The 27,500-nt window shown below is 41.6% G+C and overlaps 1 protein-coding gene across 2 annotated transcripts in view; it reads left to right on the top strand.

The window, feature by feature from the left end:
• The first annotated feature begins 10,466 nt into the window (after window positions 1-10,466).
• The window catches only part of LOC145417429 (uncharacterized), a 44,422-nt gene continuing 27,388 nt past the window's right edge, over window positions 10,467-27,500 (top strand). The window contains exons 1-2 of one of the 2 annotated variants that reach the window (XM_080286123.1): window positions 10,467-10,502; window positions 25,648-25,857. In XM_080286123.1, coding sequence (XP_080142249.1) covers window positions 25,776-25,857 — 82 coding nt within the window. In that variant the 5' untranslated portion in view covers window positions 10,467-10,502; window positions 25,648-25,775. Of the gene's footprint in view, window positions 10,503-25,644; window positions 25,858-27,500 lie in introns of both variants that reach the window. The other variant, XM_080286115.1, reaches the window with a different exon arrangement.

Below are 27,500 nucleotides of genomic sequence, written 5' to 3' on the forward strand. Positions count from 1 at the left end.
CCCGGAAGGTCGGCAGCGACGTCCCCTTATTACCAGGCGACTTCGACCCAGCAGCTAAATGGTTGAGCGTTGAGAGTGACGTTAATATTCTTTGATTGATAAATATTAGTATACGTAGTTGTAAGCGTTGGAAGTATATTAATGGAGTGAAGTGGTTCTGGGTACTGATGAACATATACATGTGGCTAAATGAAATGCTAAAACATGTTAAGGGACATGGGTGTAAATAGGAATAATTTTTAGAAAGGTCATCCGCGGTTTACGGTATGTCTGGTAAACCAAACTTAATGAACTGTGAACTGTAATCATAAGATAAAGAAGCCTCAATCCCAGTTATTTCTCAGCTTATGGGTACGAAACCTATCTCTTTAAACTCCTTTATTCTTAAAACTAGAACTAAGAAGGTGAATGTGAATGAAGCTTGAAGTCCCTGACGGCCATTCAGGGAAATGAAACAGCTGTTTGCGTTAGATGTCGTTAGCCGGCATTTTACTTTCTAGTGTGCATCAAGTAGCAAGGCAGAGAAGCCAGACATGCTTTACTCTCGAGAAATTTCACAAATTACAATCAGAGATAAGAGGCTTAGCCACATCTTTCCTATCTCTGTTTTAAGAAAATGGGTGTTAATGTCTCTAAAAGGACTGTTATAGCTCCAATTCACTAGACACACGGGCAGGACTCAAGATCACTCCATCTCATCAAAACAGGAGGCTGACCGATACAATAATGTGTGAAGGTTATTGTGGGTATCTTAGTACGACAAGTGTTCTTATAGGGCATCTTTCGAGAAGTAGATTTTTAGCCAGATATAAATCACATACAATATATTTCTAATTATAATACTTAAAAAAACAGAGAGAACTAAATACCACAAATATATAAGCGTGAATAACATTATTCTTAGTATAGAACAACAAAATTATAAAGGGCAGAATTGCCACACCTTGTACAACATTTGTGTTAAGTTGAAATATAAACTGAAACCCCTTGTTCCTTATATTATCCTAGTGCATAAACACTTTCCTTGACTGACATTTTTAATTCCTATATACGAAGCTCAAGTACGGGGTTACTGTTGTTCGTACATGCTCTCCCTTCATTCTTTATGGGCATCTATCTATCTATCTATCTATCTATCTATCTATACACACAGTATCTCTCGATAGATAGATAGGTAGATAGATAGATTATATATATATTGATAATGCAGTAGCCGAAGGTACAGTATTTAAAGAGTGTAAAATATATGACAGTTACAGGATAGAAGAGATAGAAAGCAACATATTCACCATCATGACTGTCGTCACAAAGAGCATCTTCATTTTCATAATCAATGTCCAGTACCATCATCATCACCATCATCATGACCAGGATTTTTTATTATATCATCACCATCATCATAAAATTTTTCATGTGGATAGGTCATTGGCAAGAATTTATGATACATTTGGGCTTATGATTCTGAGAAAGTCACTGGTACAATCTGTTACTTCATGGGCCGTGAGGGGTTCGAGGCTACTAGCAACCTCAGTGCTGAAACTGCCATATCTTTTGGCGAATACACAGACGAGGAGGGATGCAGGGGAGGAGGGAGAAAGCGAGTCCAACTTCCTTTTCCTATTTAATCATATTCACAACATGTAGGGAGTAACCGGGTAGTATATTTTCCTGTCACAGGTGATATAAAAACGTACCATGATCATAGTTATCCTCGCCATCGCCATTTTCACCACTATAATCATCATCATAATCACTGTTCATAATTTCAACAACCAATAAACTACATACATGATATCTGAACCAAGGATACATAAAAGTGGCCTTGCGTTGAGTAGTAAAAATAATGCCATTTGTTCCAAGCTTAATTACAGCTAATGTGAAGGCAAGCAAGACCAAATTAATATCCAGGTCTGGTCTGACAGGAACAAGTCAACCCTTTCATTGCGGTTACGTCTTTCTTAGTTTATTTATTTATTTATTTATTTTTGGTTATCCAGACATTTCCATTCAAATTTTGTGAGGCGTTCCGAATTTGCGCCGTCAGATACGGCATTCATTAACTCTTTCACTACTTCCGGTTCTTCCTTAGTTGGAATAAAATCAACTGGTGGCAGCAAGAAAAAATATGTATAAAATGCGCCGTCACAGTAAAGTGGCAAAGGGATAAGTTAGAGGTAGAGTTAGAGAGAAGAAAGGGAAGGCTGAAAGGTAGATGGTAAAGGGCTGGTTGAGGGGCAGATGGTTAGAGACATGTTGTGGGTAAGGTTAAAGGACATTTTGAGGGGTAGTGAAAGAGAGACTGAGAGGTGGAGGGTAAAGGGCAGTTTGAAGGTTAGGTTAAGTAAGAGGTTGAGGGGAAGAGATTAAGGGATGGTTGAGAGGTTGTGGTTAAGGAACAGGATGAGAAGTAAAGGTCAAATGAGAGTTGAAGGGTATGGGACAGGTTGAGGAGTAGGCTAAGAGGCAGGCTGAGAGGTAGAGGATAAGAGATACAGGGTGAGAATCTGTGAGAGGTAGAAGGAGGAGGAGAATATAGAGCAGCGTACAGTAGTTGTTAGAGGAATTTGGTCCCTCGTTATTTCTTCCGCTTCACGGGTCGTTGATGAGGAGTGACAAACTATAGTATATCCCAGGAGTCTTATTCCCATGGGCTTAGGAGGTTCATGGATGTCTTTCTTTACTAGGTCGTCTCTGCATATGGCTTGTTAATATTCTTCTGTACGTTATACTTTTCATGCTGGCCTTTCAGTATTAAATGCATACAAGTTACACATAAGAAAGTATTAATATGCAATACAGAAAACTTATCGCTTAGGAAAGTATTAAGAAGGCTGTTACGCTCAAAATAATAATGATCTAGGTGCCTGTGACAGTAAAGGGAACAAGAAGCACCAAAACGAAGCATTTGAACATATCACCCCGATTATTATTTATTTATTTATTTATTTTGTCAGATTCTGGATAAGTTAAATAGCCCATCCTCCAAGGTCCTACGGTCCACTTTAGCCTCAGTATCCACCACGCATACTAATTACATACTAGATCTGTCTCATTCAGGTTTGGTACACCGATATTTGAGGGCGTGTTTTGATGATATGCCAATGGGTTTTGCAGAAGATTAGTAAAGCCTGTCTTCACGAAGTTCAGTTTATTAGGCTGTTCCCTGAGTTATTCTGAGATCGAACTTGCATCGTTTCAGACAACAGACAGCCTTCCTAAACACTTGGTCACCATCTTTTGACCCGGCACTTCCTAGGAAAAAATTTAGCAAAATGAGCGAAATGATTAAAAACACAGAAGAATTAAAACAGAGGTGAAAGTGATGAATATTATACTGGAAATGGTGACAGTAAAATAAAACTGGGATAAGAGAAAATGTGGAACAGGCAAGAAGGATGGTTATAAAATGAATGGTTTGTAAATGTTTGTGTGGTTTGTAAATGTGCGTTGGCGCGCGTACCAAAGCAGGGTGAAGGTGAAGGAAAGTGACGACAGTGAGGGAGGGGCTGGGAAATACCAACGGAACACTACCCTCGCATCAGGTACATGGGAGGAGTAGGAGGTGAAGGGATGAGGGAGAGGAGACAAAGCAGGGAGGCAAAGGAGAGGTGGGGAGAGAAACGGGGAGGGTGACAGATGACAAGGAAGAACAAAGCGATAGTGGAAAAAAGAATCTGTGAAAATAGAGGAGAAAGGAGGAGAAATAAGGAACTGATTAAAATGTGAAAGAATAAGGCAAGAATGGCAAGAGACTTTTTTTCCTTAGAGAAATTAGGTTGTCTGGAGGTAGCATGATTAAAGTAAAGGAGATGTCATCGCGCTGAAAGGATTAATGGACACCAAAAGCTGTTTTAACCACACATCTTATGGAAAAAAAAAAAAAATGGATCGACGAAACAATTCTTTACTAGTCCCCGCCCCGGAGGGGTTCGGGGTCGGGTATTGTTTTCGCTCTGTTTGTCTGTTAGATTGTTTGTTTGTTAGTCTGTCTGTCTTTTGTTAACAACTTTGCGTGAAAACTTTATGTACGATTTTGACTAAAATTACAGGGATGATGTGCTATGACATTTTGATCACCTGACTAAATTCTGGGCCAAATTAGGCCAAAGCCCAGGCTGTAGGCCCTAAAAAGTAAAAAAAAAAAAAATCATTTTTTCGCCATAACTCCTTTCAAATTCGTCCTATCGACATGACACCAAAGCTTCAACGTGCATCTTTCATATCTGCATCCTATAACATGCCTCATGGGGTAGGAGGGGTTAATGTCACGTGGGTCGGGCCTAGAATTTCAAATGGGCACAAAATCGCCAATTTTCACCTGATTTACTCTAAATGTGATATGTGACATCTTTGACGAGACATCCTGTTTTGTTTTTGTCAGTATCAAAATGGCTGCCGAGGACGGGTTTGCTGTGCCTTGGCACCACTTCTTGTTATTATCTGCGAATTATGAAGCCAGCAGTTTTTGATCGGCGACCAGCTGGAGAGACGACTCTAACTTAACTCTTGATTTCTGCACATACCTTACGTACGACAGAGACAGCAATAAGAAATCGTGGAACTTGACATTTAACCTATCATCCTCACCCCTTGATTGTGCGGGTGCCACAGAGGAGAGGGATGACTGCGTGTGGAGGGAGAGGCAATTTCCCCACACATCCCCACCTTGTCGTGGTGGGGGTGTTTAAATGTCCCAGTGATCCTAGTTGAGTAACCCATGCCTGACACCTCGCTAGTAAGGACACAAACTAAAAGCTGTCGACCATTCTTATGAATACTTGGCTCCAGATGAAGTTACAGATGAGGACAATAAAATAGTTTCATTTATTTGATGTACAAGTCTGAAACTTTTACACAGCAATCTGAAAAGGTTGTTGGGCAATGATAACATTGCTGTTTCAAAAGTCATTGTTCGCAGTCTCGTTATTTATCGTAACGAAGTGAATTGATATGTATGTCCGCAACTGTACCCGAATACAGTAGTGACGTATGGGGTTTTCAAGGAGAGCTTATAACACAGTATCGTTAATAATGTTCATTGCGGAGGGATGGGCAATGGTATGGAATGTAAATAACAATGATGTTGTGGTTGTTGCATTAGATTTATCTTAATGTGATGCAAGTGGACAAGAGCATTGCTTTTCGGTAACTCCAATATCCATTGCCCTATTGAGTAATGACTGATGGTAGAAAAAGGCTTCGTTTGTTTGTTCGAGCAAAGCAGGATTATGTCATGTGAAAGCGTTCTCTAACAGTCGACGGCATTTTTCTTGGGTCGGAACCATGATGCAGCATCTACCTCTAACGGTACATACATATCCAAATGATTATATTCGACTTATAAGGCCTTACTGAACTGGAAAGGCCTTTCTACAATAGGGTCAGAATTGAGCAAAAACGTCTACACAGAACTGAGTCCATTCTTTCCGAGTTGGTAGGACTGCTACTGAAGCCAAGCAATACCATATTCTAGAGATTCATCAGTAGTAGCAACAAAATATCCATGTAAATTTTAGAGAAAGTGTTCTAGTTACGTTGCACTGAGTAAGAATGATGTAAAGAATATGATGAAAAAAAAAAGTGATGAAGGCTGCTTTTCCCATGCGCTCGTTTGCATATAAGATATTTTAGTTTATTTATTTGGCGACCATGCCTACGTTTATGTTGTATGCTATAATTCTCTTTTTCTGATAATACAGATGGCATCATATGCTGTTCCTATCATTTTATTTACATCCAGGCTATTGGAAGTGTCTGTGGTCTATATTCAAACTTCTCTCCAAGAAGACAGTATGTTCTATCATTCTGCCATGTTTCGTCTGGAGATAGACAGACAGATAAACAGATAAATAGACAGATAGATAGATACACTGATACACTGATACATACTTACAGTAGGAACTCCAGGAAAATATTTTCCTTTAAGAACAGTAATGTAGACCAGATTACACCCTTTAGTAGCAATACATGACCAAAAGACTAACTGCCTCTTGGGGGATCAAATTTATCCGCATAGCAAGGCCGTCACTCCGACTTGGGCGTTCTAACCACTAAGCCTAACCACCAGATATCTCACAACATAACCGAGAACATTAACTCCGTCACTACAAGAGATCTGCCAAATGCCGGATAAAGCTGTGTGACGGTGAGAGGAATAATAGCCTACATGAAGTATCGAACCAGCGAGGGTTGAGGGTGATAGTTTTTAACCCCTTCACAATGAGAGATATCTCCTAAGATGAAAGAAATAAGTAATTAATGGCAGCAAAAGCATACTAAAAAAGAGGTAATAAATACCCCAACAACAACATAAATAATATACTAATAAACAGCATGATCAATAATAAAATACTACATATACAAAATTATAAAGGAAAGTCACACTCGAAGACAAGCATGAAATTAAGTTAGAGAAAACAAAAAATCAGATCGAAATAAAAGTAAGTTGCGAAAGTCACGAAAGGGACAACGTTCACCAAGTGTCCAGCAAGCGACCGTCAGTGAAAGTGTGGCGGGCCTTACACGGCAACCGGTTGACCCCACCTCCGCCCAGCCAACACCTTATATGCGCCCAGCTAACTAACGAACTCTCTATGACCTTTCCTAGGGATTGGTCTCCTGGCTCTGGGTCTATGCTCTGAATGGATGGCTGGGATATTAATTGAGGTGATAGCAAGATTCCGGTGCGGTAGTTTGTCTTGGTGAGGTACGCGTGTAAAGGTTGTGCTATACCTTTTACGATGTCAGGCAAGAAAACTACGTGGCAGAAATTATGTGCATGACTGTGAAGGCATATGAATACTGTGTGTGTGTTTGGCAGTGTTTCTTTTTTTTTTTTTTTTCTCAGCTGAACAAAAATCATCTCGCGACAGTTAAAATGAAACACTTTGACTATAACCAAAATAAAATGACTAATAGGGTGCCCGCCTCATTATAGTTATTGCTGTGGCCCCAGGATCATCAGAACGGGAACCCAGTGGACTGCAGGCTGAAGTTGCCTTCCTCTTGCAATCAACCGTTCTCCTTTAAGGTGATAGGGATTGAGCTGAGGGACGTTTGTATAACTAGGAAAAGGAGCCACCCCATTATATTGGTACTACCATATGAAGGCGTCCCTCTCCAGCCTACGTTCCAAAGGGAAGAATCGAGATGGCTGAAGCCCATCAGAGAACAAGGGTTTCCCGTCCACAGCAGATAAAGCCAAGGCCACGTATTCTCATCGTCTTAGGAGGCCTACCTGCACCTCTTCTTTACTAGTTTATTTTTTGCATATGACACATTAACGTTCTCATGTATGCCATTTATGTAATGTATGTCAGTACTAGAAAGAAAGAAATCTCATATAAGGGAATACCAGGGTGTGATATTCAAGATAAATCACTGAAGAGTTGTCAGGAAGCCTCCTATATGCTGACGAGAATACGACCGAAAAGCTTCATCGAGGTAGTTTTTAACTTCCTGACTACTAGATCTTCTCTCAATAGAACAATATGGTCTGATATCTGTCTCAAGAAATAACCAAGTGATAAACTGAAGGAATACATTACGAAGGGTATGAAACTTCCTGTGTTTGGTGGAATCTATTTTTCTTTTTCTTTTTCTTTCTCTATTTTTTTTTTTTTACCCCAGAGCATAATTATTTATTTAACTTAGGAATGGTCTCGCGAACTGAAGACGTTAATGAAGCTATATCTTAATCCTACTATTCAAAATGTCTCTCCTCACCTGACTCAAACGGTCGGGTGGCATTGAGAAAAAAAAAAAAATCATAAGATGTCCTCCTAGTGAAGTAGTTAAAGTAGCAGAGAATGTGGTGATAAGCTGCTACGGAGATACTTGAGGAGATATTTTTCGTGGCCGCCCAGGATGAACTCTGGGATTAGGTGTATGGTGAGAGAAGGGCAGGCCGTCGTCATTATGTCAACTTTTTTCGACTTTTATTTTTGCTCTTAAAGCCAACCTATATAAAAAAATAACCGTCTCTCTCTCTCTCTCTCTCTCTCTCTCTCTCTCTCTCTCTCTCTCTCTCTCTCTCCTCGTAGTGAAGTTGTTACAGAAGTCTATATCTACTCACTCCCCTCCAGTAAGTTCCCACCTTCTCAGCTGAATAAAATCGTCTGTGGATGGCACGACTGTGATATAACGCGTAAATGAGTTGAAGCGGTTAAGTTCAATGGAAACTGATAGAGCGGATCTGTAATTTCTTCCGTTTTACAGTATCAGTTCAATGGAAAATTTGATGCTTCAGAACACATTCCTTGCATGTAAAGACTGGTAATACAAAGTGAAGTTAGCAGCGAGAGTTAAATTTATTCTTTAATCTGGTGTCAATGTAAGTGAATTAACCCTGACCATCCCTTGAAGGTAAAAGGTTAATCAAGAGAGCCTGCAAAATCCTGACTGTTAGTATTTTTCTCATGAGTTCAAAATCGTCTTGTGTTTGGCTGATGAAAAGACTTAAGCTCGAACATTTCTGTGAAAGGGCTTAGGATAAAGTAAAATATGAACCTAAAAGAAAGAAAGAAAAAAAAAAGGTGTTCGTGATATATTTTAAAGGGCGCACACACACACACACACACACACACACACACACACACACACACACAACTATAAAACCGTCACACCTTGATAAATTAACCATTTCAGTATCAGAGGTCTCGGTCTCCCCTCATCCGTATAAATAGCCTGAAAGTAGCAGCTAGAATTAAGTAAAATGATACGAAAAAAATGAGACCTGATTCTGAAGTAGTTAACCACATCAGGAAATTTAGTAGAATTTGAGTGGACAGAGAATTATAAAAACCTCGTAGACATATATTGGTGAGCAGGTAGATGGATAAATACTGGCAGATATTGTGAGACAGATTGGATGGGTATTTATTTGTAAAAAGACGGAAACACGCGGATAGAAACAGACAGACACAGTCCATTTTACTGTTGTCATCATTATACTTTTTAACTGGGATGCTATCAATGTTCTTGTATGGCAGGCTATGTAATTCAGCTGGAGTGAGTGATAAATGAACAGACACCAGATATTTATATGCTCAGCTTAGAAGGATGCCTAACTCCTCTTCCTTAGCGATTAATTTTGTATATTATTCATTTTAATGACTTAACCTTTACCTTAACGATTAATTTTGTATAGCCTATCAGTCACCTTAATGGCCTGTCTAACACGAAAAGGATAGAGAGGACAGGGGAAAGACAGCACTGAAAGAAGCAGAGGGTGGTGAAGTGAATGTCAGGAGAAGGAACAACTGTGGGGCTTAACCGAACATGCAAGGATAACAGGTTGCAGGGAGAGATCAACACCTTCACACCTGACGACAAAAAATGCACCCGAACATTCCCCACAGCCAGGGTCCTATTTTGTATGTTTAGGTACAAAAGGACTAAAGATTGTGACCAAAGATTGTTGTTGACCCGGGAAATCAACGTTTTTACCCTTTTAAGACAATGAGGATTTAATTCATTTCTGATTGCCATCAAACAGTTAAAACTGATTTAGGAGACTTGTCAAACTGAAGAGTGTAGATAAGGCCACCACTAACCCCTTCAATATCTGAGGCTGATTATGAGTTGAATAACATCATCTGGTATTAGCAGGAATAAAAATTAAGATGTAATCGAAGTGTATAGGGAAGTGTTATCTTGCTGTTAGTAAAACTGCAGTATGAACATTGCACTTGTAATATACCAGATAATATAAATGATGAAGAGGTACAGTACAAGGGAGTCCATAAGAATACCGTGTAAACTGACTTAAAATGACCTTATGTTTGCCTTCTCCTTATCATTTCAGTATTAATATCAATGGTTTCTAATCCTTGTACTACGTGGAGCCTCAACGAAGCTAAGTAAATTCATCCGTTGAGAGGAAAAGAGGGAAAAAACAATGTCACAGTACAGAGAGGGTGAAGGTAAAACTCTATTAATTAATAAGCTGATAAGTTAGTGCCTGTTTTCACTTCTATCAGTCTCTCGTTAAACCCCAAAGCATCATGGAGTCGGGGCAAATACATAGATTAGGAGGCTGTTATACAGATCTTTAGGGCTGTGGCTGCCGGTCTGGCCTCAACAAAACACTACCCTCGCCCCCTCACTTTCTCTACCTCCCTCCCTACCCCTCCCATCCCTTTCTTTCCCTCTACAGCCCCTTAAAACCCCCTCCCCCGCCTAACTAAAGCTCTCCTCAGTCTTTCTAATATTTCCATTAAAAAACATAAAATAAATTAAAGAATCAACCCTCCACCTAGTTCAAAAATAAAATTCCCAATTGGAAATAGCTTCCACTAGTCACAGGAGGCGAAAAATAACAAAAGATGGCGGAATAATAGTCACCGTGAACGAGATGACGTCTAACGAAAAGAATAGTCACTCCGCCGACACAGAAGGGATGGAGGGAGGGGGACGTAGGAGGCAGGAGTCCTGCAGGGTTTTTGTTGTCAGTGTGAAGATGATCGTCGGCAGGTTGGTGTCGCTCCTCGCCCTGGCTCTCGGTACGTCGGTAATACGAGCACATTTTGATCCACAAGCGATGGAAGACATGATGGATTTTGTTAGCTGACGTAGGGCTTGTGTATGTGAGAGAGAGAAAGAGATCAGGTGAGTCCAGAGGTGATTTAAAGATGACGTGCGTTCACCTAGCCTTCTGGTGGTGAGAGAAGGAAAGTGAGACTGGAGGAGGGCTGGATCGGTTTGTTCGGTCATGGGGCTTTCTACTGGGGGTGACAAGAGCTGTGGCATCCCTTCAAGAGCTGGTGAGCTTCTACAAATATTGGAATCAGTGAAGGTGGTAGAAAAAGTTCATGTCATTTGCAATCTCTGAGGTGAAACGAAGGTCGAAGATGAAAGTGTCTCCGTGTAATGATTTCCTCAAGTTTCTAATGCACTGCGAAATTATTTATTGTGTCAGTTTCTCTGAAGTGTCAAGTGAAAGCAACGAAAAATATATCAGGCGAAAAACAGCCACTACAGATTTTACAAAATCTTCAAACATACCACTGGATTTCAGGTTTAAATTCCAGTACTTATAAAGCTCCTTGACGTGAACACGGCTTAAAGACAAACCTACCATTTGACAGGCAGTAAATACAATAACACAAGCACGGCAGATACACTACAGACAAAAACACAAATGAAAAACGTTGAAAATAAGAAATGAAAGGAGGAAAGAAGCAAGGAGAGTTGGAAATGAAAGAAGGGGAGAGGGAAGTGAGAGCTGGAAGGTGGAGGATGCGAGATGAGACGTATGACGTCTGGTTTAAGGGGTTGGAGAGGAGGGGGAGGCTAAGATAGGATGATGGAGGGAGGATTCCTTTATGTTCTTATGTTAAACAGAGGATCAACCCGCAGTGGACGAGAATGATTAAAGCCCATGAAACTAAGAGAGGGATTAGTTCAGAATTTAACACTGATGGAATGGGTGAATAAGGACTAAACAAACAATGCAGCCCAGGACAGCTAATTCATCCATCATCCAGCCCTACATTTCTCAATAAGAAGCATAGTGGACCTCGATTAAGGTCCATTTAAGGCAAGGGTGACCTGAGCTACACTGCATGTGCAATAAGCTCCGAGACTATTGGAACTGAACCCAGATGAGCCACAACAGGTTCGGGCACCTTAACCCACTAGACGGCCAGGTGTACATTTTTGGATATATGGTTACAACCAGCGAAGTGTAAATGGTTCCCAAGAGTTCAAGTAACCATGTGATTAGTACGGGGCAATATGTATTTAACACTACATCGTTATGTACATGTTGACAGTAATAACCGTTCAAGAGAATGGTTCAGGAATACAAAAAAGAGATTAGGATCTCGGAAACGTACATAGGAAAGAGAATGTTCCAGACATCCTTCAGCAGAGCCAGTCCTCCTAGGCCGGCTGAGACAGGTACTGGGGACATGGGGTTATGTTGGCCTTGAGGGTATACATTTTTTTAAAGAGTAAATGTGAGGGGGTTCAAGGTGTGTGTGTGTGTGTGTGTGTGTGTGTGTGTGTGTGTGTGTGTGTGTGTGTGTGTGTGTGTGTGTGTGTGTGTGTGTGTTCTAATGTGACTGTCAGAGTGAAGGGAGTCTAGCAGTAGAGTGGAAGGAGGGAGGGAGGGAGGGGATATGACAGATGAAAGTAGGGTTGGGGAGAAAACAAGAGAGGGGGAGAAAGTAGGGGAGAGAGAAGTCGAGGGGAGAAAATGTGAGAGAAGAGAGGCAAGGAAGGAAGTGAGAGGAGGGGTACTGAGACGAGAGGAGGGGAGACAGGACGAAGGAGTAGAGAGAAGAGCGATTGAGGAACACGAGAAATTGTAAGGTATAAATATGAAAAAATAATGGAAAACTGAGAATAGAAGAGAGAAAGAGAGGTGAGTGAGGCTGGTGTGTGTGTGTGTGTGTGTGTGTGTGTGTGTGTGTGTGTGTGTGTGTGTGTCAAAAACAATATATCAGACACCTTTATGACATATTCCTTACACGACCTGTTCTCGAAGTTCACAAATGATGCTGTAAAATATAATCCATGATATTTCGTTGTTGTATAATTTCTTTGTTCAGTCGACCCCTCCTGCAACCATACTTTGCTGTTATGATTTATGGTTTATCGATTATCTTTTATTTATTTGCAATGATAATTTTTATTCGCGTATTTATGTGTACTTTACGTAATGCCTGGTTTACTGTATGCTGTGGTCTATAACTATATGTGTCTATCTATCTATCTATTTGTGTGTGTGTGTGTGTGTGTGTGTGTGTGTGTGTGTGTGTGTGTGTGTGTGTGTGTTGTGAGTGGTTCGTGAAAGCTGATGTATTGTTTGTTCACTGTCTTTGTACGTGGGACGCTGTGTGTTTGCTTATGTGACTGCTCATGTTCAGGCATCAGCTCCAATGTACGTGCCTGATTGTGTGTGTGTGTGTGTATGTGTGTGTGTGTGTGTGTGTGTGTGTGTGTGTGTGTCTCAATCACGGAATCCTGCATGTACACAACCGTAACTGCGTCCTTCAAGCTGGTTTCTTCCCTTGCCAGCCAATAATCCAAAGCTGCTTCTCTGTTGCACAAGCCAATGACAAAAGACAGCAACATTTTAACAACACTATCAATATTCAGCAACATCCCAACTCATTACCTTAGCCTCTATTACCTCTAATAATTGAGGTAGACTGGACCGAGGAATACAAGAAAGCAAAAGGAAAGGAGAATTGTCAAATGAATGCTCAGTGATTTGGAACATGCATCCATTCACACATCATTCAGTCCTTTGATATTCTAGGGCCTAAATAAGAGGTACACACATCCGCATAATGCTGTTACTGTGGTTCTTAAATTCCACGGCATAAAGACCATTCCTTCGACTGCCAAGTAAAGAAAGAGAGAGAGAGAGAGAGAGAGAGAGAGAGAGAGAGAGAGAGCGCAGTCCTTGTCAAATGTATCTCCATACATACTTCATCCACCAGTTTTCATTCCTGGTAGGTTCTTCTGCTTACTCAGATTTCATACTTCACATTCTTGTATATTCACTCGCCATATCAGGTCATCTATTTCTATCGCTTCCATCAATTCCTAGCCTTAACCTCACTAAACTATACCTCTGCTTTCATCTTCTTCAACTTCATTCTCTCTACATGACTACACCATCTTATCACCCTTTCTTCTATTCTTGGATCATTAGACTTTCATTCGCCACATTTTTCACGAATTTCTATACTCCTTATCACAGCACACTTACGCAACCCACACATATTCCATTGCAAACCTATTTCCATTACTGTCACCCTGGACTTTGAAACTTGTGCTATACTAGTCTTAGACAAATATAACGTCGGTAATATCATACTTCAATGCGGTTCTCTTGCTACATCTTCACTCAGTCCTCGGTATCACATCAATATCTTCATGTCATCAATCAATTTTCTTCCTTGAGCCATTCTAGTTTCCATTTTATACTTTTATCTGTCATAGTACCGACACACAATCACAACCAAATCAAGTCTCCCTCCTTTCAAAAACACATCACACTTTGAGTCACCTTCGCTTTCAACAGTCAATGCTCCACTCATATCTCCATTTACTTCCAGACTCGATACTCACAGAAAATTAAAAGAAAAAGAAAAAAACTGAACCAGTCTACAAAGATCCTGTCCCCTGCCGGCAAGCAGAACATCACCGCCTGCATATATCAGATTTGATCATTATCTTCCACCTCCATAAATCACCAGCTTCACTTCCGTTTTCATAACATCTGCATCAACCTATCTCATAATCCCATCCGTATAACAATGAACAACCATAAGGACATTACACACACTTATCTTACTTGAACACTGTTGCTGAACCACTCACTCAAATATCCATTTACTCTTGTACATGCAGGATTCAGCATCCACACATACATTACACAGTCCATTAATACTTCCTGTTCTCCTTCCCATACCGTTATTCAAGAATCATAAATCCATAAATATCTTTCTTCTGACAGGCTTTTCCACTACCTGAAAATATTGACAAGCTTCGCCTGAATTTTGCATATTTTGAATCTTAATCGTAAGAAAATGTATCGACCTCAGGTATTCGGCACTGTGAGAAACTTTTAAAACACCAAACATTCCCAGGGCTGTTCTTTCAGTTTCTTTAATGGTGGCTTTTTACGGAGTCATTGTTGAGGTTCTTGCTGCAGCCACTCCTGCTCTTGCAACACGGGCAGTGCGTGGAGGGGAGGGAGGTGGGAAGGGGAGATGTGGGGGCTGGGGTTATAGACGAGGTTAGGAAGGTAAGTAGTTAGGGTATTCGTTTCGAGAGACAGCTAAGTGTGTGTTGGTAGATAGTGAGGTGATTAGGAAGGAAGGATGGCTAAATGTATGAGTAGAAGCAGTCAGGATGGATGAGTGTTAAATAAAGGTCAGACATGTACAGTAGATAACGGGGAAATATTATGGAGGCTGAGGTGCTGAGGTAAGAGACAGTTAGGATGGATAAGCGTGTGGATAGGTGAAATGAGTTTACAGAAGAGGTTAGAAAAACTGAGCGAACATGAGCACTGTGTGTGTGGGGGGGGGGGGGAAGTGAAGGAGGTGGGAGAGGAGTTAAGACGGAACCAAAAGTAAGGAAATGAAAATGGGAGTAGAGATGCAAGCCTCATTGGTGGCTGGGAGTGGGGTGCAGAATAGTAGAAAGAGATGTCCATAGGCTGACTGAGCTGTCGGTAGAAAAGGAGTTAAACATGGCATTAGCGGTGCAAAACTGGTGTCAGGAATATTTTGGGGATATTAAAGAAGGGATAGGAATGAGAGTGAAGATAAATGAGAAAGAAGAGGGGTAAAAATGGAGTGAGAACTGAGCAGGAAAGAGTGGAATGAGTGTTGGAGACATGAGGACAGAGTACCGTAAAGGTAAAGACGGGGAGGGTGGGGGAGGGGAAGGGAGGAGTGGAAATGTTGGGTACGAGGTGAACACAAGAGTTGGGGTGAGTGTTAACTGAGTGAGGAGGGCAGGAGCAGGAGGGGGGGGGACATGAGAGTTGAGAGACATGTGCAGCTTCGTACGGCGGAGGGGTGACAGTGAAGTGAGAGTGGAATGCAAGGTGTGGTGAACAAGGAGTGGATGGAGTAATAAGGCTTGTGTAGATTCAAGCGGGGTGATAAAAAAGGTGACAGCAGAGTGAGAGTTACAGGGCCGAACGGGGGTAATGGAAGAGTGTGAAGCCGGGAGTGAGATGTGTGGAAATTTAGTGGGGACTGTGACAAAGTAAGAAGAGTGGAGTGAGGCTTGAGGAACTAAGTGGAATTTCCGATAAAGTAAAAAATCGGAAATGAGAGTTGTTGAGACTTCTTGGTGATAGTGAGAGAGTAAGGGGATGGAAGTCTGAAGAGGGGGAAGTGTGAGGAGGGGGGAGACTGAGAGTTATGACATTAAGAGGAAGCTTAAGCGAATGTTGAAAATACTTAGTGGATATAGTAACAGACTGAATAGATTGCAAGGATTTAGTGGGGAAGGTAAGACAGTGAGGAGAGTAGAGTGAGCTGTGACCTTTAAAGACAGGGGTAAAATAAGAGTCAAAAGGCTTCGGTGAGGTAGAGAGAATGAGAAGAATGAGCCTGAGATGAATGGAGTAAGATGAGTGTGATGGAGTTGAGCGTAAATTCTGGCGCTTCATGAGGGGAGTGGGGATAGTGAGTGACTTATTGGGGATAGTGAGAGTGGGGTTAGCAACAGTGGGGTGAGACTGTGGGCTCCCTGGGATTGGGGGTTTGGGTGGGGTAGGGGTGAGGAGTGGGGTAGTCACGTCTGGCGCCTGATACCAAGCTCTCCAAGGTGAAGGGAGTAGAAGGAGGAAGAGGAGGAGGGAGAGGGAGAGAGAGAGAGAGAGAGAGAGAGAGAGAGAGAGAGAGAGAGAGAGAGAGAGGGGGAGGGGGAGGAGAGAGTGAGGAGGGGGAATGTGCTAGGGGTGTGTAGGAATGTTCATGAAGAGATACAAAACAATTCATACCAACATGGGCAAAAGTACTTAAAATCATTTGCTGAGGTAATATCATCATCATCATCATCATCATCATCATCATCATCATCATCATCATCATCACAATCCTGTCCCCCTAAGGAATGAAGTGGATAGTAACCACAAATACTAAAGGAGCACAAAAGCTGAATACCAATCGACAACGAAAGCTGATTACCAATTGACAGTGCTCAGTGAAATTAATAAAGCATATTTAATAACAATATAAACGAAAATATAACTGGAATCGTAAGGCAACAATAATCGTCCTGGCAGGATTAACGGAAAGACTTGCAGCGAGGAGGGAGGCAGTGAGGAGGAGGAATTTGTTGTTGTTTATACTAAAATTTCTCCTCTTGTGCAGTGTTCCTCCGGTTCGGCATTTATACTCGCCTTAACAAACGACCTAGCATGTGAAGAGCATATTAATGTACTCATATTACTGAGTTATTTGACAGTCTGCACTGACATTACACGTACAACTACCCAGATGCAGATTACAGCATAAACAGTTCCTGCAACATATATAATTTTCAGCGCAAGTTGTTTGCGATAATATTCAAGATCTCTTAAAATGAATAGTATTGACTGACGTTAGCTAGAATAAAATAAAAATATCACTATCTGAAGAGATTTAACATAAAAAGTCTAACTGTATACTGTAGGATGCCTTACACCGAGTCCTGTGAGGGGTGGCTAATACATTAGGACGTGCTAACATTGTCACTACTCAGCAACGACAGTCTTACTATGACAAATGAAACTTTCCTTACTATTTTCAGATCACTTAAATGATGTACTGATTGAAAATGAACGATTGATTTATGAATGAAATTATATACAGTATGGCCCATTTCACTGTTTACTCAGTTTCTCCTGCTTCTGACTTCCTGTTTTTGTTTCTGGATCCTGCAAACCCATTTAAAATACTGAAATTATAATGATGATTTTTCTTATTTTACAGTACTGTTCATTTAAAACAATATTTCTAAACGTACAACTCTGCAACTTAACACGATAAGAGAATCAAGCAAAATGGGTGGAGTAACTTAAAGCATATTTACAATACTTCCATTAACATCAAATTTCAGGCTTACGAATATTCCTAACACTTTCAAAAATTTTCTTTTCGTATCGATTGCAGCAAAACTCGGTGCCCTTATATTGCATCACACTTTTTTTTTTTTTTTTTATGCAAGGAAGAAGGAACCAAAGGCCATGAGCCTGCAGTAACAGTTCCCTCCAAGAGAAAAACAAAATACAATAGAGAGCCAAATTCAAGATCCGATCATTTTGAGATGCCTGGACACACTGCGTTTGAAAGACTGGAGATCATAGGCAGCAGGAAATACAGACAGAGGGAGACACTTGCAGCAAAGCAACTAAAAGGCAATTGAAGAGGTAGCTATTACGTTCCGATGTAATGTTCATAAATTATACGCGTATATGTGCGTATGCAGTTAGCCATAATTTTCATACTATCACTTTTTGCATTTATCGTGTGTGTGTGTGTGAGAGAGAGAGAGAGAGAGAGAGAGAGAGAGAGAGAGTGTGTGTGTGTGTGTGTGTGTGTGTGTGTGTGTGTGTGTGTGTGTGTGTGTGTGTGTGTGTGTGTGTGTGTGTGTGTGTGTGTGTGTGTGTGTGTGTGTGTGTGTGTGTGTGTGTGTGTGTGTGTGTGTGTGTGTGTGTGTGTGTGTGTGTGTGTGTGTGTGTGTGTGTGTGTGTGTGTGTGTGTGTGTGTGTGTGTGTGTGTGTGTGTGTGTGAGCTTATTTATAAAGGCGGGGTAATAATCGGGGCAGCAATGGTCGTCGGCCCCTGACCCCTGCGGTGCTCAGTCTCTTGCCTTAGGGAAGCGGAGGGACGTGGCGGGGGTGTGGACGGATATTTAGGTGAAGGATTAACTGTTTTACCTAACAACTACACTTTCACACGCCACCAGTGCACTTAGAGCTTTATTTTAACTGATACTAAAGATTTTTATGTAGCAATGGAAAGCTCGTATTTACCTAACACCTTTACCTTTCATACGCCATCAGTGCACTTATGATAACAGGTAATTACATGATGGAATGATTATTTTACATATCACATGCACCGTTCACACGCCAGCAGTACACCTATAACGCTCTTTTAACTCAAAGGTAAGTGTTTTCCTCAACCTAATAATACCCATATTACCTGTATCTGTCACACGCCATCAAGGCACTTATGAAAATATTCTGACTTATGGCAAAGGATTTTCTTCAGCTTAAGAAAACCCGAATTTACCCATCACCTGCATCTTTCACAGGCAATTTAACTCCTGACTGCCTAATGCAAGAGAATATTTTTGTAGCTAAGGGAAATCTGTTGCATCCAATGGGCTTAGAGCCTTCTTTACCTACGTCATCAGATTACAGATGTCAAGACAGAAATAGTATATGATACAAAAAGCTTCATTTTTTTCACACAAAGAATGAAAGGACTGAAACCACAAACCACAAACGTATGTTTTTTTAATGTAAAATCATAATAGCGTCAGACCCAAGATACTTCCAGTTCGTAATGCGTAGACGCACTTCATTTGAAATATTAGGGGTCGTACAGAGGAGGAACGACAAACAAGATGCTAAACTTTGTCTCAAGAAAATGTTCTTCAGACGACTTCAATTTTCCGGAGGATATATATAACAATAACAGTGACGGACTCTTGGAATTCAGGCGAGAAGTATTACTGTATGGCAATGGAGATCATAAACACCAGTAAAGATATTATACGTCTCTAAACTTTCTCTGTTACAAAAGCATTCTTACACTTCAGCGTTTCGAACATTACCCGCGACTGTGACGGACCAAGTGAATGCAAGCGGGAGATATTGACGTACACAGTTAGAGGTCACAAACATGAAGAAAGAAGAGGAAAGGTGTTCACGATTCTGAGCTGCCTGCCTCACGAAAATATTCTTGGATCTCATCGTTCCTAAGAGTACTTATAAGTGACAGTGACGGAGTGGTTGAGTTCGGGAGAGAAATATCGTCGTATTCTGTCAACTGGAAATCGTAAACAAGCGGGATGATGATATATGATTCTAATTCTTTTACCTCACAAAATCATTCTTACATATCGGCGTTCCAAAGACTACTCACATAACAGTGACAGTGACGGAGTGGCTGAATTCAGCTGAGAAGTATCGACGTATTCTGGCGGCTTGAATCATTGGTCATTGTTCTGCAGTGTGAGTGTGTGTGGTGCGTGGCGGAGAATGGACTGGTTGTCTTTGTTCATGCACACCATTCTGATGTTACGAGGTGAGTGACTGAGAATTAATGTAAAGTCGCCTGATTACACTAAGGGATGGCTGTTATTGTTCTTCTGATACAAGAAAGCCTATTATACTTTCTTAAGCTCATGCCCCCTCAATACCATCTGGATATCGAGTGAAAGTTATATAAACTCGTGTACATATATATATATATATATATATATATATATATATATATATATATATATATATATATATATATATATACCGCAGAACTCTCGAGTTTTCGTTCTTTGTGTGCGCGCGCGCGTCTGAGTCTCCATGTGTAGATTGTGTGTGTGTGTGTGTGTGTGTGTGTGTGTGTGTGTGTGTGTGTGTGTGTGTGTGTGTGTTTATTTCTTTATGTTCCACATTCTATCTTGCTAATTAATCACCGTTGAAACTAGGTTAACTTGTTGTTCCTGTTGATGATGAAGATCATGATGATGATGATGACTGAAAATACGAAGAGGATTCGTTTGCCTACACTAATAAGTGGCATTTGTTGATGTAAGATAAATGCTTGGGGAGAAACATTATTACAATATCTACGTTTTATCATGTCAACTACTTATCTTATTTTTGGATCCTCACCCTCCCCATTTATAAGCGGGAATTATCGCAATGAAGATGATGATGATGATGATGATGATGTTTTCTTCTGACGAAACTAAGCCATTTCTTTTACTTGCATACTAAATCGTGGTTGCAGGAAATTCGATAAGTCTTGATTATGAGGTAGGCAGGAACCTTCTGGGCTCCTTCCTCAAATCTGACTACACCTGGCCATCAAATGAACTAAGAAGTGCTGGAGATGTTTGTCAGGACAGGCTTAGACACACTACAGATAATGGTGTGGGAAACGCGTGGGGTAGAAAGTGAGAGGGGAGGTCATAAGAAGGGATGATTGATGGGATGGCAAAGGGGGCAGGTGAGAGAATTATTGTGGGAGGGGAAGAGATGACGGGAAGAATGGGGCTGCTGAGAGACTGGTAAAACGATGAAAAGTTGGTAAGGCAAAGTCTGAGTCATCACTACGAAGAGTTTTTACTAAGTTATAAAAAAATCATATGGGAAAGCAAAAATCAGGTACCAGACTTCAACTCAAAGAGAGAGAGAGAGAGAGAGAGAGAGAGAGAGAGAGAGAGAGAGAGAGAGAGAGAGAGAGAGAGAGAGAGAGAGAGAGAGGTGGAGAGTTGAGAAGGGGTGAAGTGAGAGGCGAGGAAATACTGATTAGAGAGAGAGAGAGAGAGAGAGAGAGAGAGAGAGAGAGAGAGAGAGAATGGTGTGTTGAGAAGAGGTGAGGTGAGAGAGGAGGAAATACTGATTAAGAAGACAGGTGGAGGGAGAGAGGAGCGTCTTGCCAAGGTTAACTGTCTGGTTTTCTCTCACCTTCTCTCATCCTTGAATCCTCTTCCCTCCACTTACCCATACACAAAGAAGAGGAGGAAGACGGTGAAGTGGTATTTGCTTCCCAGATTATTAAGGCTGCTGATGCTCTTCCTTCAACTTCTTTTATTACAACATGTGTTCCCTTAATGTCTCATCTTCGACTCTCCTCTTTACTTTATTATTCACAGAGAAAGCAGATGAAAGTTATGTGATGCTTGCTTCTCAGGTTGCTATGGTTACTAATACTCTCTCCCCAGCTCCCCAGTTCCTTTTCATATACCGTGTGTTCACTAAAGTAATATTTTATCTCTGACTCATCTTCCCTCTAATTATTCAAAGAAACAAGGAAGGAAGCTTAATTGGTATTTGCCCTTCACGATGTTATGGTACCTGGATTATGATCACTCTTCTTTCTGTTCTTCCCAACACGTCCTATCTGGTTTTCACTTTCCCCACTCTATTCTTTCTCCCCCTTTCTCCCCACTCAGCCAAGGACAATCTCGTGGAGGGTTAACGGTTTAAGTGTATCTAATTTTCAAGTCAAACGGTTCATCCTTCGTTCCTCTTCTCTCCAATTATTCGTACAAAAAGAGGAAGAAAGTAAAATGGTGTCCATTTCTCTGGCTTTTAGGTTGAATGATAACTCTTTCTTCAGCTTCTCCCATTTCAACTCATTTTGCCTCATGCACCGTCATGCCTTGAGGCCTCTTGCGTCACAAATATATTCCTCTTCTGCTGCATACCACTCACGCCCACACCTCCACTCCTTCCATCATATCCTGCATTCCCATACTACCATATTACCTACCATACCGCTATACCACTCACTTCTACACCACTCCGGTTATATATATATATATATATATATATATATATATATATATATATATATATATATATATATATATATATATATATATATATATATCATTATCATAACCACAACCTCCACCTCACTTTTACTTTATCCATCTCCTTTCACCGTATCCATCACTCATATATTACTAAAAACTAATGACTTCATCGTAATTACTGTTAACATCATCATCACCACCACATCCGCCTGCATGGCGGATCGGGCATAGCAGTTTCGTTCACCATTGTACCACCTCATACAACACAAGGGCCAATGATAGTAAAGGGGATATCGTTACTACAGCTGCGACCTATACAAACTTAACCAAAAAAATCCTCATCATTTCTACAAGTATAGCAATTACCGACGCACCACTACAAGAGCAACCGAGGTGCGCATAGTGCTGATTGGAGTATTTCTGTCAATGCAGGTTCGAATCACAGAGCATCAAAGGGTGATAATATTGGAATTTACTGTGCATTGTTGTTACTTTCATTACCCTTCCATGAGCCCAAAGATGTCATAAAAACATCGCTATCGCCAGGACACCCTAAGACATGGCATTCCACCGCCACAAGTACAGTAAATAGTTGGCCAGAAGTATCCAAGTTGGTGGCACGCGAATGATAAAGGAAGCATACAGCAACACTAAAGTACTGCTGGTCTTCAGGGAACTGACTGATTAGATTACACACACACACACACACACACACACACACACACACACACACACACACACACACACACACACACACACACACACACACACACACACACACACACACACACACACACACACACACACAAACACACACACACACACACACACACACACACACACACACACACACACACACACACACACACACACACACACACACACACACACACACACACACACACACACACACACACACACACACACACACACACACACACACACACACACACACACACACACACACACACACACACACACACACACACACACACACACACACACACACACACACACACACACACACACACACACACACACACACACACACACACACACACACACACACACACACACACACACACACACACACACACACACACACACACACACACACACACACACACACACACACACACACACACACACACACACACACACACACACACACACACACACACACACACACACACACACACACACACACACACACACACACACACACACACACACACACACACACACACACACACACACACACACACACACACACACACACACACACACACACACACACACACACACACACACACACACACACACACACACACACACACACACACACACACACACACACACACACACACACACACACACACACACACACACACACACACACACACACACACACACACACACACACACACACACACACACACACACACACACACACACACACACACACACACGGACAAATACCACTGCTACACCAGCTACCACCTCAGCTGCCATCGCCGATAGTCAACCAAACAACCACCAACTATCACCTCCACGTTAACCACTACAAATAGTCCCCACTTCTACACCATCTACCTCCACCACTGTCACCACCACGGCCACCAGTACCAAAACCTCCACTATCACACCACAGGCAACCACCACCACAACTTCCACCACCACAAAATCCACTATTACCATCACGAAGACCACCACCGCCACTGCCACAGTCAATACAACCACAACATCCACTACATCACTTGCTACAACAACCACGATGGATACAGCTGGAACCATCACCACCTGACATCCAAATAACTACCATCTGCCACCACAACTGGAAACCGAAATAACTACCCACCACCACTAGTACCACTGCAAGTACACCATTACCACCACAACAACCCACGCCACCACACAACTTACCAACACAGCTACCATCACCAACATCCACCCAAACAACCACCATTTACCACATCACCACAAACCAAAACAACTACCACCACCACCACCATTACCACCACCACAAGTACCATTTTCCCTGCCACATCACTGTCACTACCACCAACACCACCTACCACGATCATCACCACAAGAATTCCCTTTAACCACCTTCAACCATCAAGATCAACATCACAATCACCACCGCAATCACACTACCACCACAACCACCACAACTACCACGACCACCAGCCACCCAAACAACCACCATCTGTCACCTGTCAGCTCAGGGAAAGCCTCAGTGAGAGTCGGCTTTTCTCCTCCACCAAAACACATCTGACAGCTTTGCGTTTGGCTTTCCTTTCCTCCCGATCTGTCTGTTTCCGGCGTCTAATCCCACAGTTCATCCAGAGACAAAAAAAAAAAAAAACTCAGCTACGGCTCACTCTCGTCACTCTGAGGTGCCTTCCCATGGTTGTTCATCTGATTTTTTTTTCTTAATGTGTAAAGGTTTGAATTTCTTTTAGTATCCCCTAATGGTTATATTACTGTGCTTGATATCTTACAGTGCATATATTTGTACAGTTTTATTGCCACTTTCATTCTCCCCCTTCTCCTTCCTTCTCTCGCTCATAATATAGATGTCAATTTTCAGGGAATGTTTGCATTGCCTAATTCATTTAGTAACTTTGTAAATCAATTGAAAATTATAAATAGTCCTCATTGATCAAATGTGTGTGTGTGTGTGTGTGTGTGTGTGTGTGTGTGTGTGTGTGTGTGTGTGTGTGTGTGTGTGTGTGTGTGTGTGTGTGTGTGTGTGTGTGTGTGTGTGTGTGTGTGTGTGTGTGTGTGTGTGTGTGTGGACACATTGACTGAAATATTCTGTTTCTAGTCCGTGTCCTGGACGGCCGCCTATTTGCTTCGTTCGGGTGTTACGATAAGGTTGTGCCGTCCCTTAACTGAATTGTGTCTTGCCTGCGTCTGGGTGCATCTGCCAGTCAAGGGGTAGCGTTGCTTTACGGCGGGTGGAATGACTGTTATTATTGTGCCAGACCCCGATACTTGTTTATAGAAGTTATTGTGTAATAATTACAAGTGATGAATTCAGTGGAATCGTCTTGTCGTGAAAAAAAGGGGGGGGGGGGAGTGTTGTAAAGAAAATGTCAGATTCCAAATCCCTGCTAATAATATGACCACTGTACTCTAATATAAAGGCTCAAAGCAACATCATCTCCAAAAACTAAATCAAAGCAGCAGCATTACACCCTTGGTTGATATGAACTTCGATGTGGTGAAGCTGGCAAACTGATCAGGAAATACACGAAAGGTATGGAACTTGAGAAGGACTGGGAATTGATAAAGGATAGAGATGGCACTATGAGGCCTGTTAAGAGAAGCATATTACACCCCTTGTTTAACCTGGCACTGAACGGGCGGGCTTTTACAGGTGTATAGTATATGAAGCGTATCTAAAAAAAAGTGCAGATAATCAAGCCTATGTGATACAGCAAGGATTCCACGGGCATAAACTATGTGTGAGTTGTTGTGTGGCCCATGCAACTAGCTATGCTGTTGACAGTTTTTCCTCTTTTGCACTTTCCTTGCTTGTATATACTACCATACCCCATCCTTAAGCGAGAAAGAGGGTCAGGTTAAAGATGATAACTAACATTCTCCATCCTCCACCAGCAGGAGCCTTGGGCCAGGACGTGGCTTCAGAATGCCCCGCACCAGACGGTTTCTTCGCGGACGCCCGGCAGTGCGACAAGTATTATCAGTGCATCGACAACGTGCTGACGGAGAAGCTTTGTCCTGACGGGATGGCCTTCAACGACATCAGCCCCGCCGTGGAGAAGTGCGACCTTCTGGCTGTCGTGGACTGCACAGACAGGCCAAACTTGCGTGAGTACTCGACAGGGTTCGTGACGACGTCCGTATGGGGGCTGCAAGACCTTAAGTCATATGAGTGTCCGTGGAGAGTTCGTTGGACTGCAAGGATGCATGTGGGTGACTTAACCGAGTCTGTGGGATTATCAAAATGTTTGTGATTTGTAAGGACGTTCATTGGTGTTATTATTACGTTCATTGGAGTTGTAAGCACGTTCGTTAGCGTTTATAAGGACGTTCATGGGCTCACAGGGACATAAGGACGTCCGTGGACTTGCAAAAACGGAGACGGGGAAAGGAAGAGCTTCACGGAGAGGCACAAGTTGTGTAAGTGTCCGTGAGTTCTGACTGATTAAATTTCTCAGGCTCCTATGATTCACCCTCAGCTGAACGGCAACGTCTGGCGTTAGCTATACTATAATACATGAGTTGTTCCGACCATGAGAAGGTTAACGATAAAAACAGGTCTGATGGCATTATGTCTAGACGATTATACTCAGCTTTTGAGAGAATATATAAATCTACGTATTTTATTCAGTTGATAATATCCCTACGATCCCTACGTGACTAAACATTTAAATTCATTCACCTTTACTGCCCACAAGTATTACTGTACACCGAGACCAGTGTAGGTCCATCCAGCGTCAGTGCCTATACGTTTAAATAATGTTTATCTACGTATAGGGATTTTCTTAGCCCATTCAGTACAATCACGGCATTATCACTTTATTCTTGCTATCGAAAGACCATCATATTTACCTTGAGAGTGACTCCACGTAGAGAACGAGTTAAAAATAAGCTACATTAACCCCTCCAGTTTGACGGTACCTTGTCGACATTTCTCCTTGCTACTGTCAGATGATTTTATTTAGCTTTATATAAACCAATCCTAACATTGTGTGTTAACTCTTAATATGACTCATTCTAAGTTAAATAAAACAGTCTGATGTTAGCTGGAAAAAATACCAGAGCTGTTCCTACCATGAGGGGGTTCATGGAGACAGTATTAGCTCTCAGGCTCCTATGTCTCACTCTCAGATTATAACAGTCAGGCCTTGTTAATATAAAATACCAGAATTATTGCGACCACGAGAGGATTCATTGCACTACAAGGCCGTGAGTAAGGTGCAGTCTGAGAAATGGGGACGTATTCTCGTGGGCTTAGGAGGATACCTTGACCCTCCACTTTGGCGATCTGTATAAGATTCGTTAGTATTCTGACTGATTAAAAAAAAAAAAAAGTATCATAAGTGAAAAACTTAAAATCGTTCACTGCGATGACGCCATTATCTTGTTCTTATTGACTTCAGACAATCTTAAACTCCTCTGCCCAATAGAATCGACTAAGGTCAGCAAGACTGGGATACAGTAATAATGACTTATTCTGTGGCCGAATTAATCCAATGGAAAACAACAGAACAATTATTACGAGGCTGCTTGTTATGGCAGCATATGACCAATGACCATGATATTTGACTGTCAGTGGGGCACAAACGCCGATTACATTACACAATGCACCTGTATTAATGAAACATCGCTAATTATAAAACTACAGGAGACAGAAATTGTATTTGTACTGAGTCTTACTTTCACCAACAATAAACACCAGACAAGTACCAATACACTGTTATCGGTGATGCAACTTCTGTGCCATACTG

This window comes from Coenobita brevimanus, chromosome 14 (assembly GCF_032717465.1).
Source record: "Coenobita brevimanus isolate Jiangsu-jjx chromosome 14, ASM3271746v2, whole genome shotgun sequence".
Classification (NCBI taxonomy): Eukaryota; Metazoa; Arthropoda; class Malacostraca; order Decapoda; family Coenobitidae; genus Coenobita; species Coenobita brevimanus.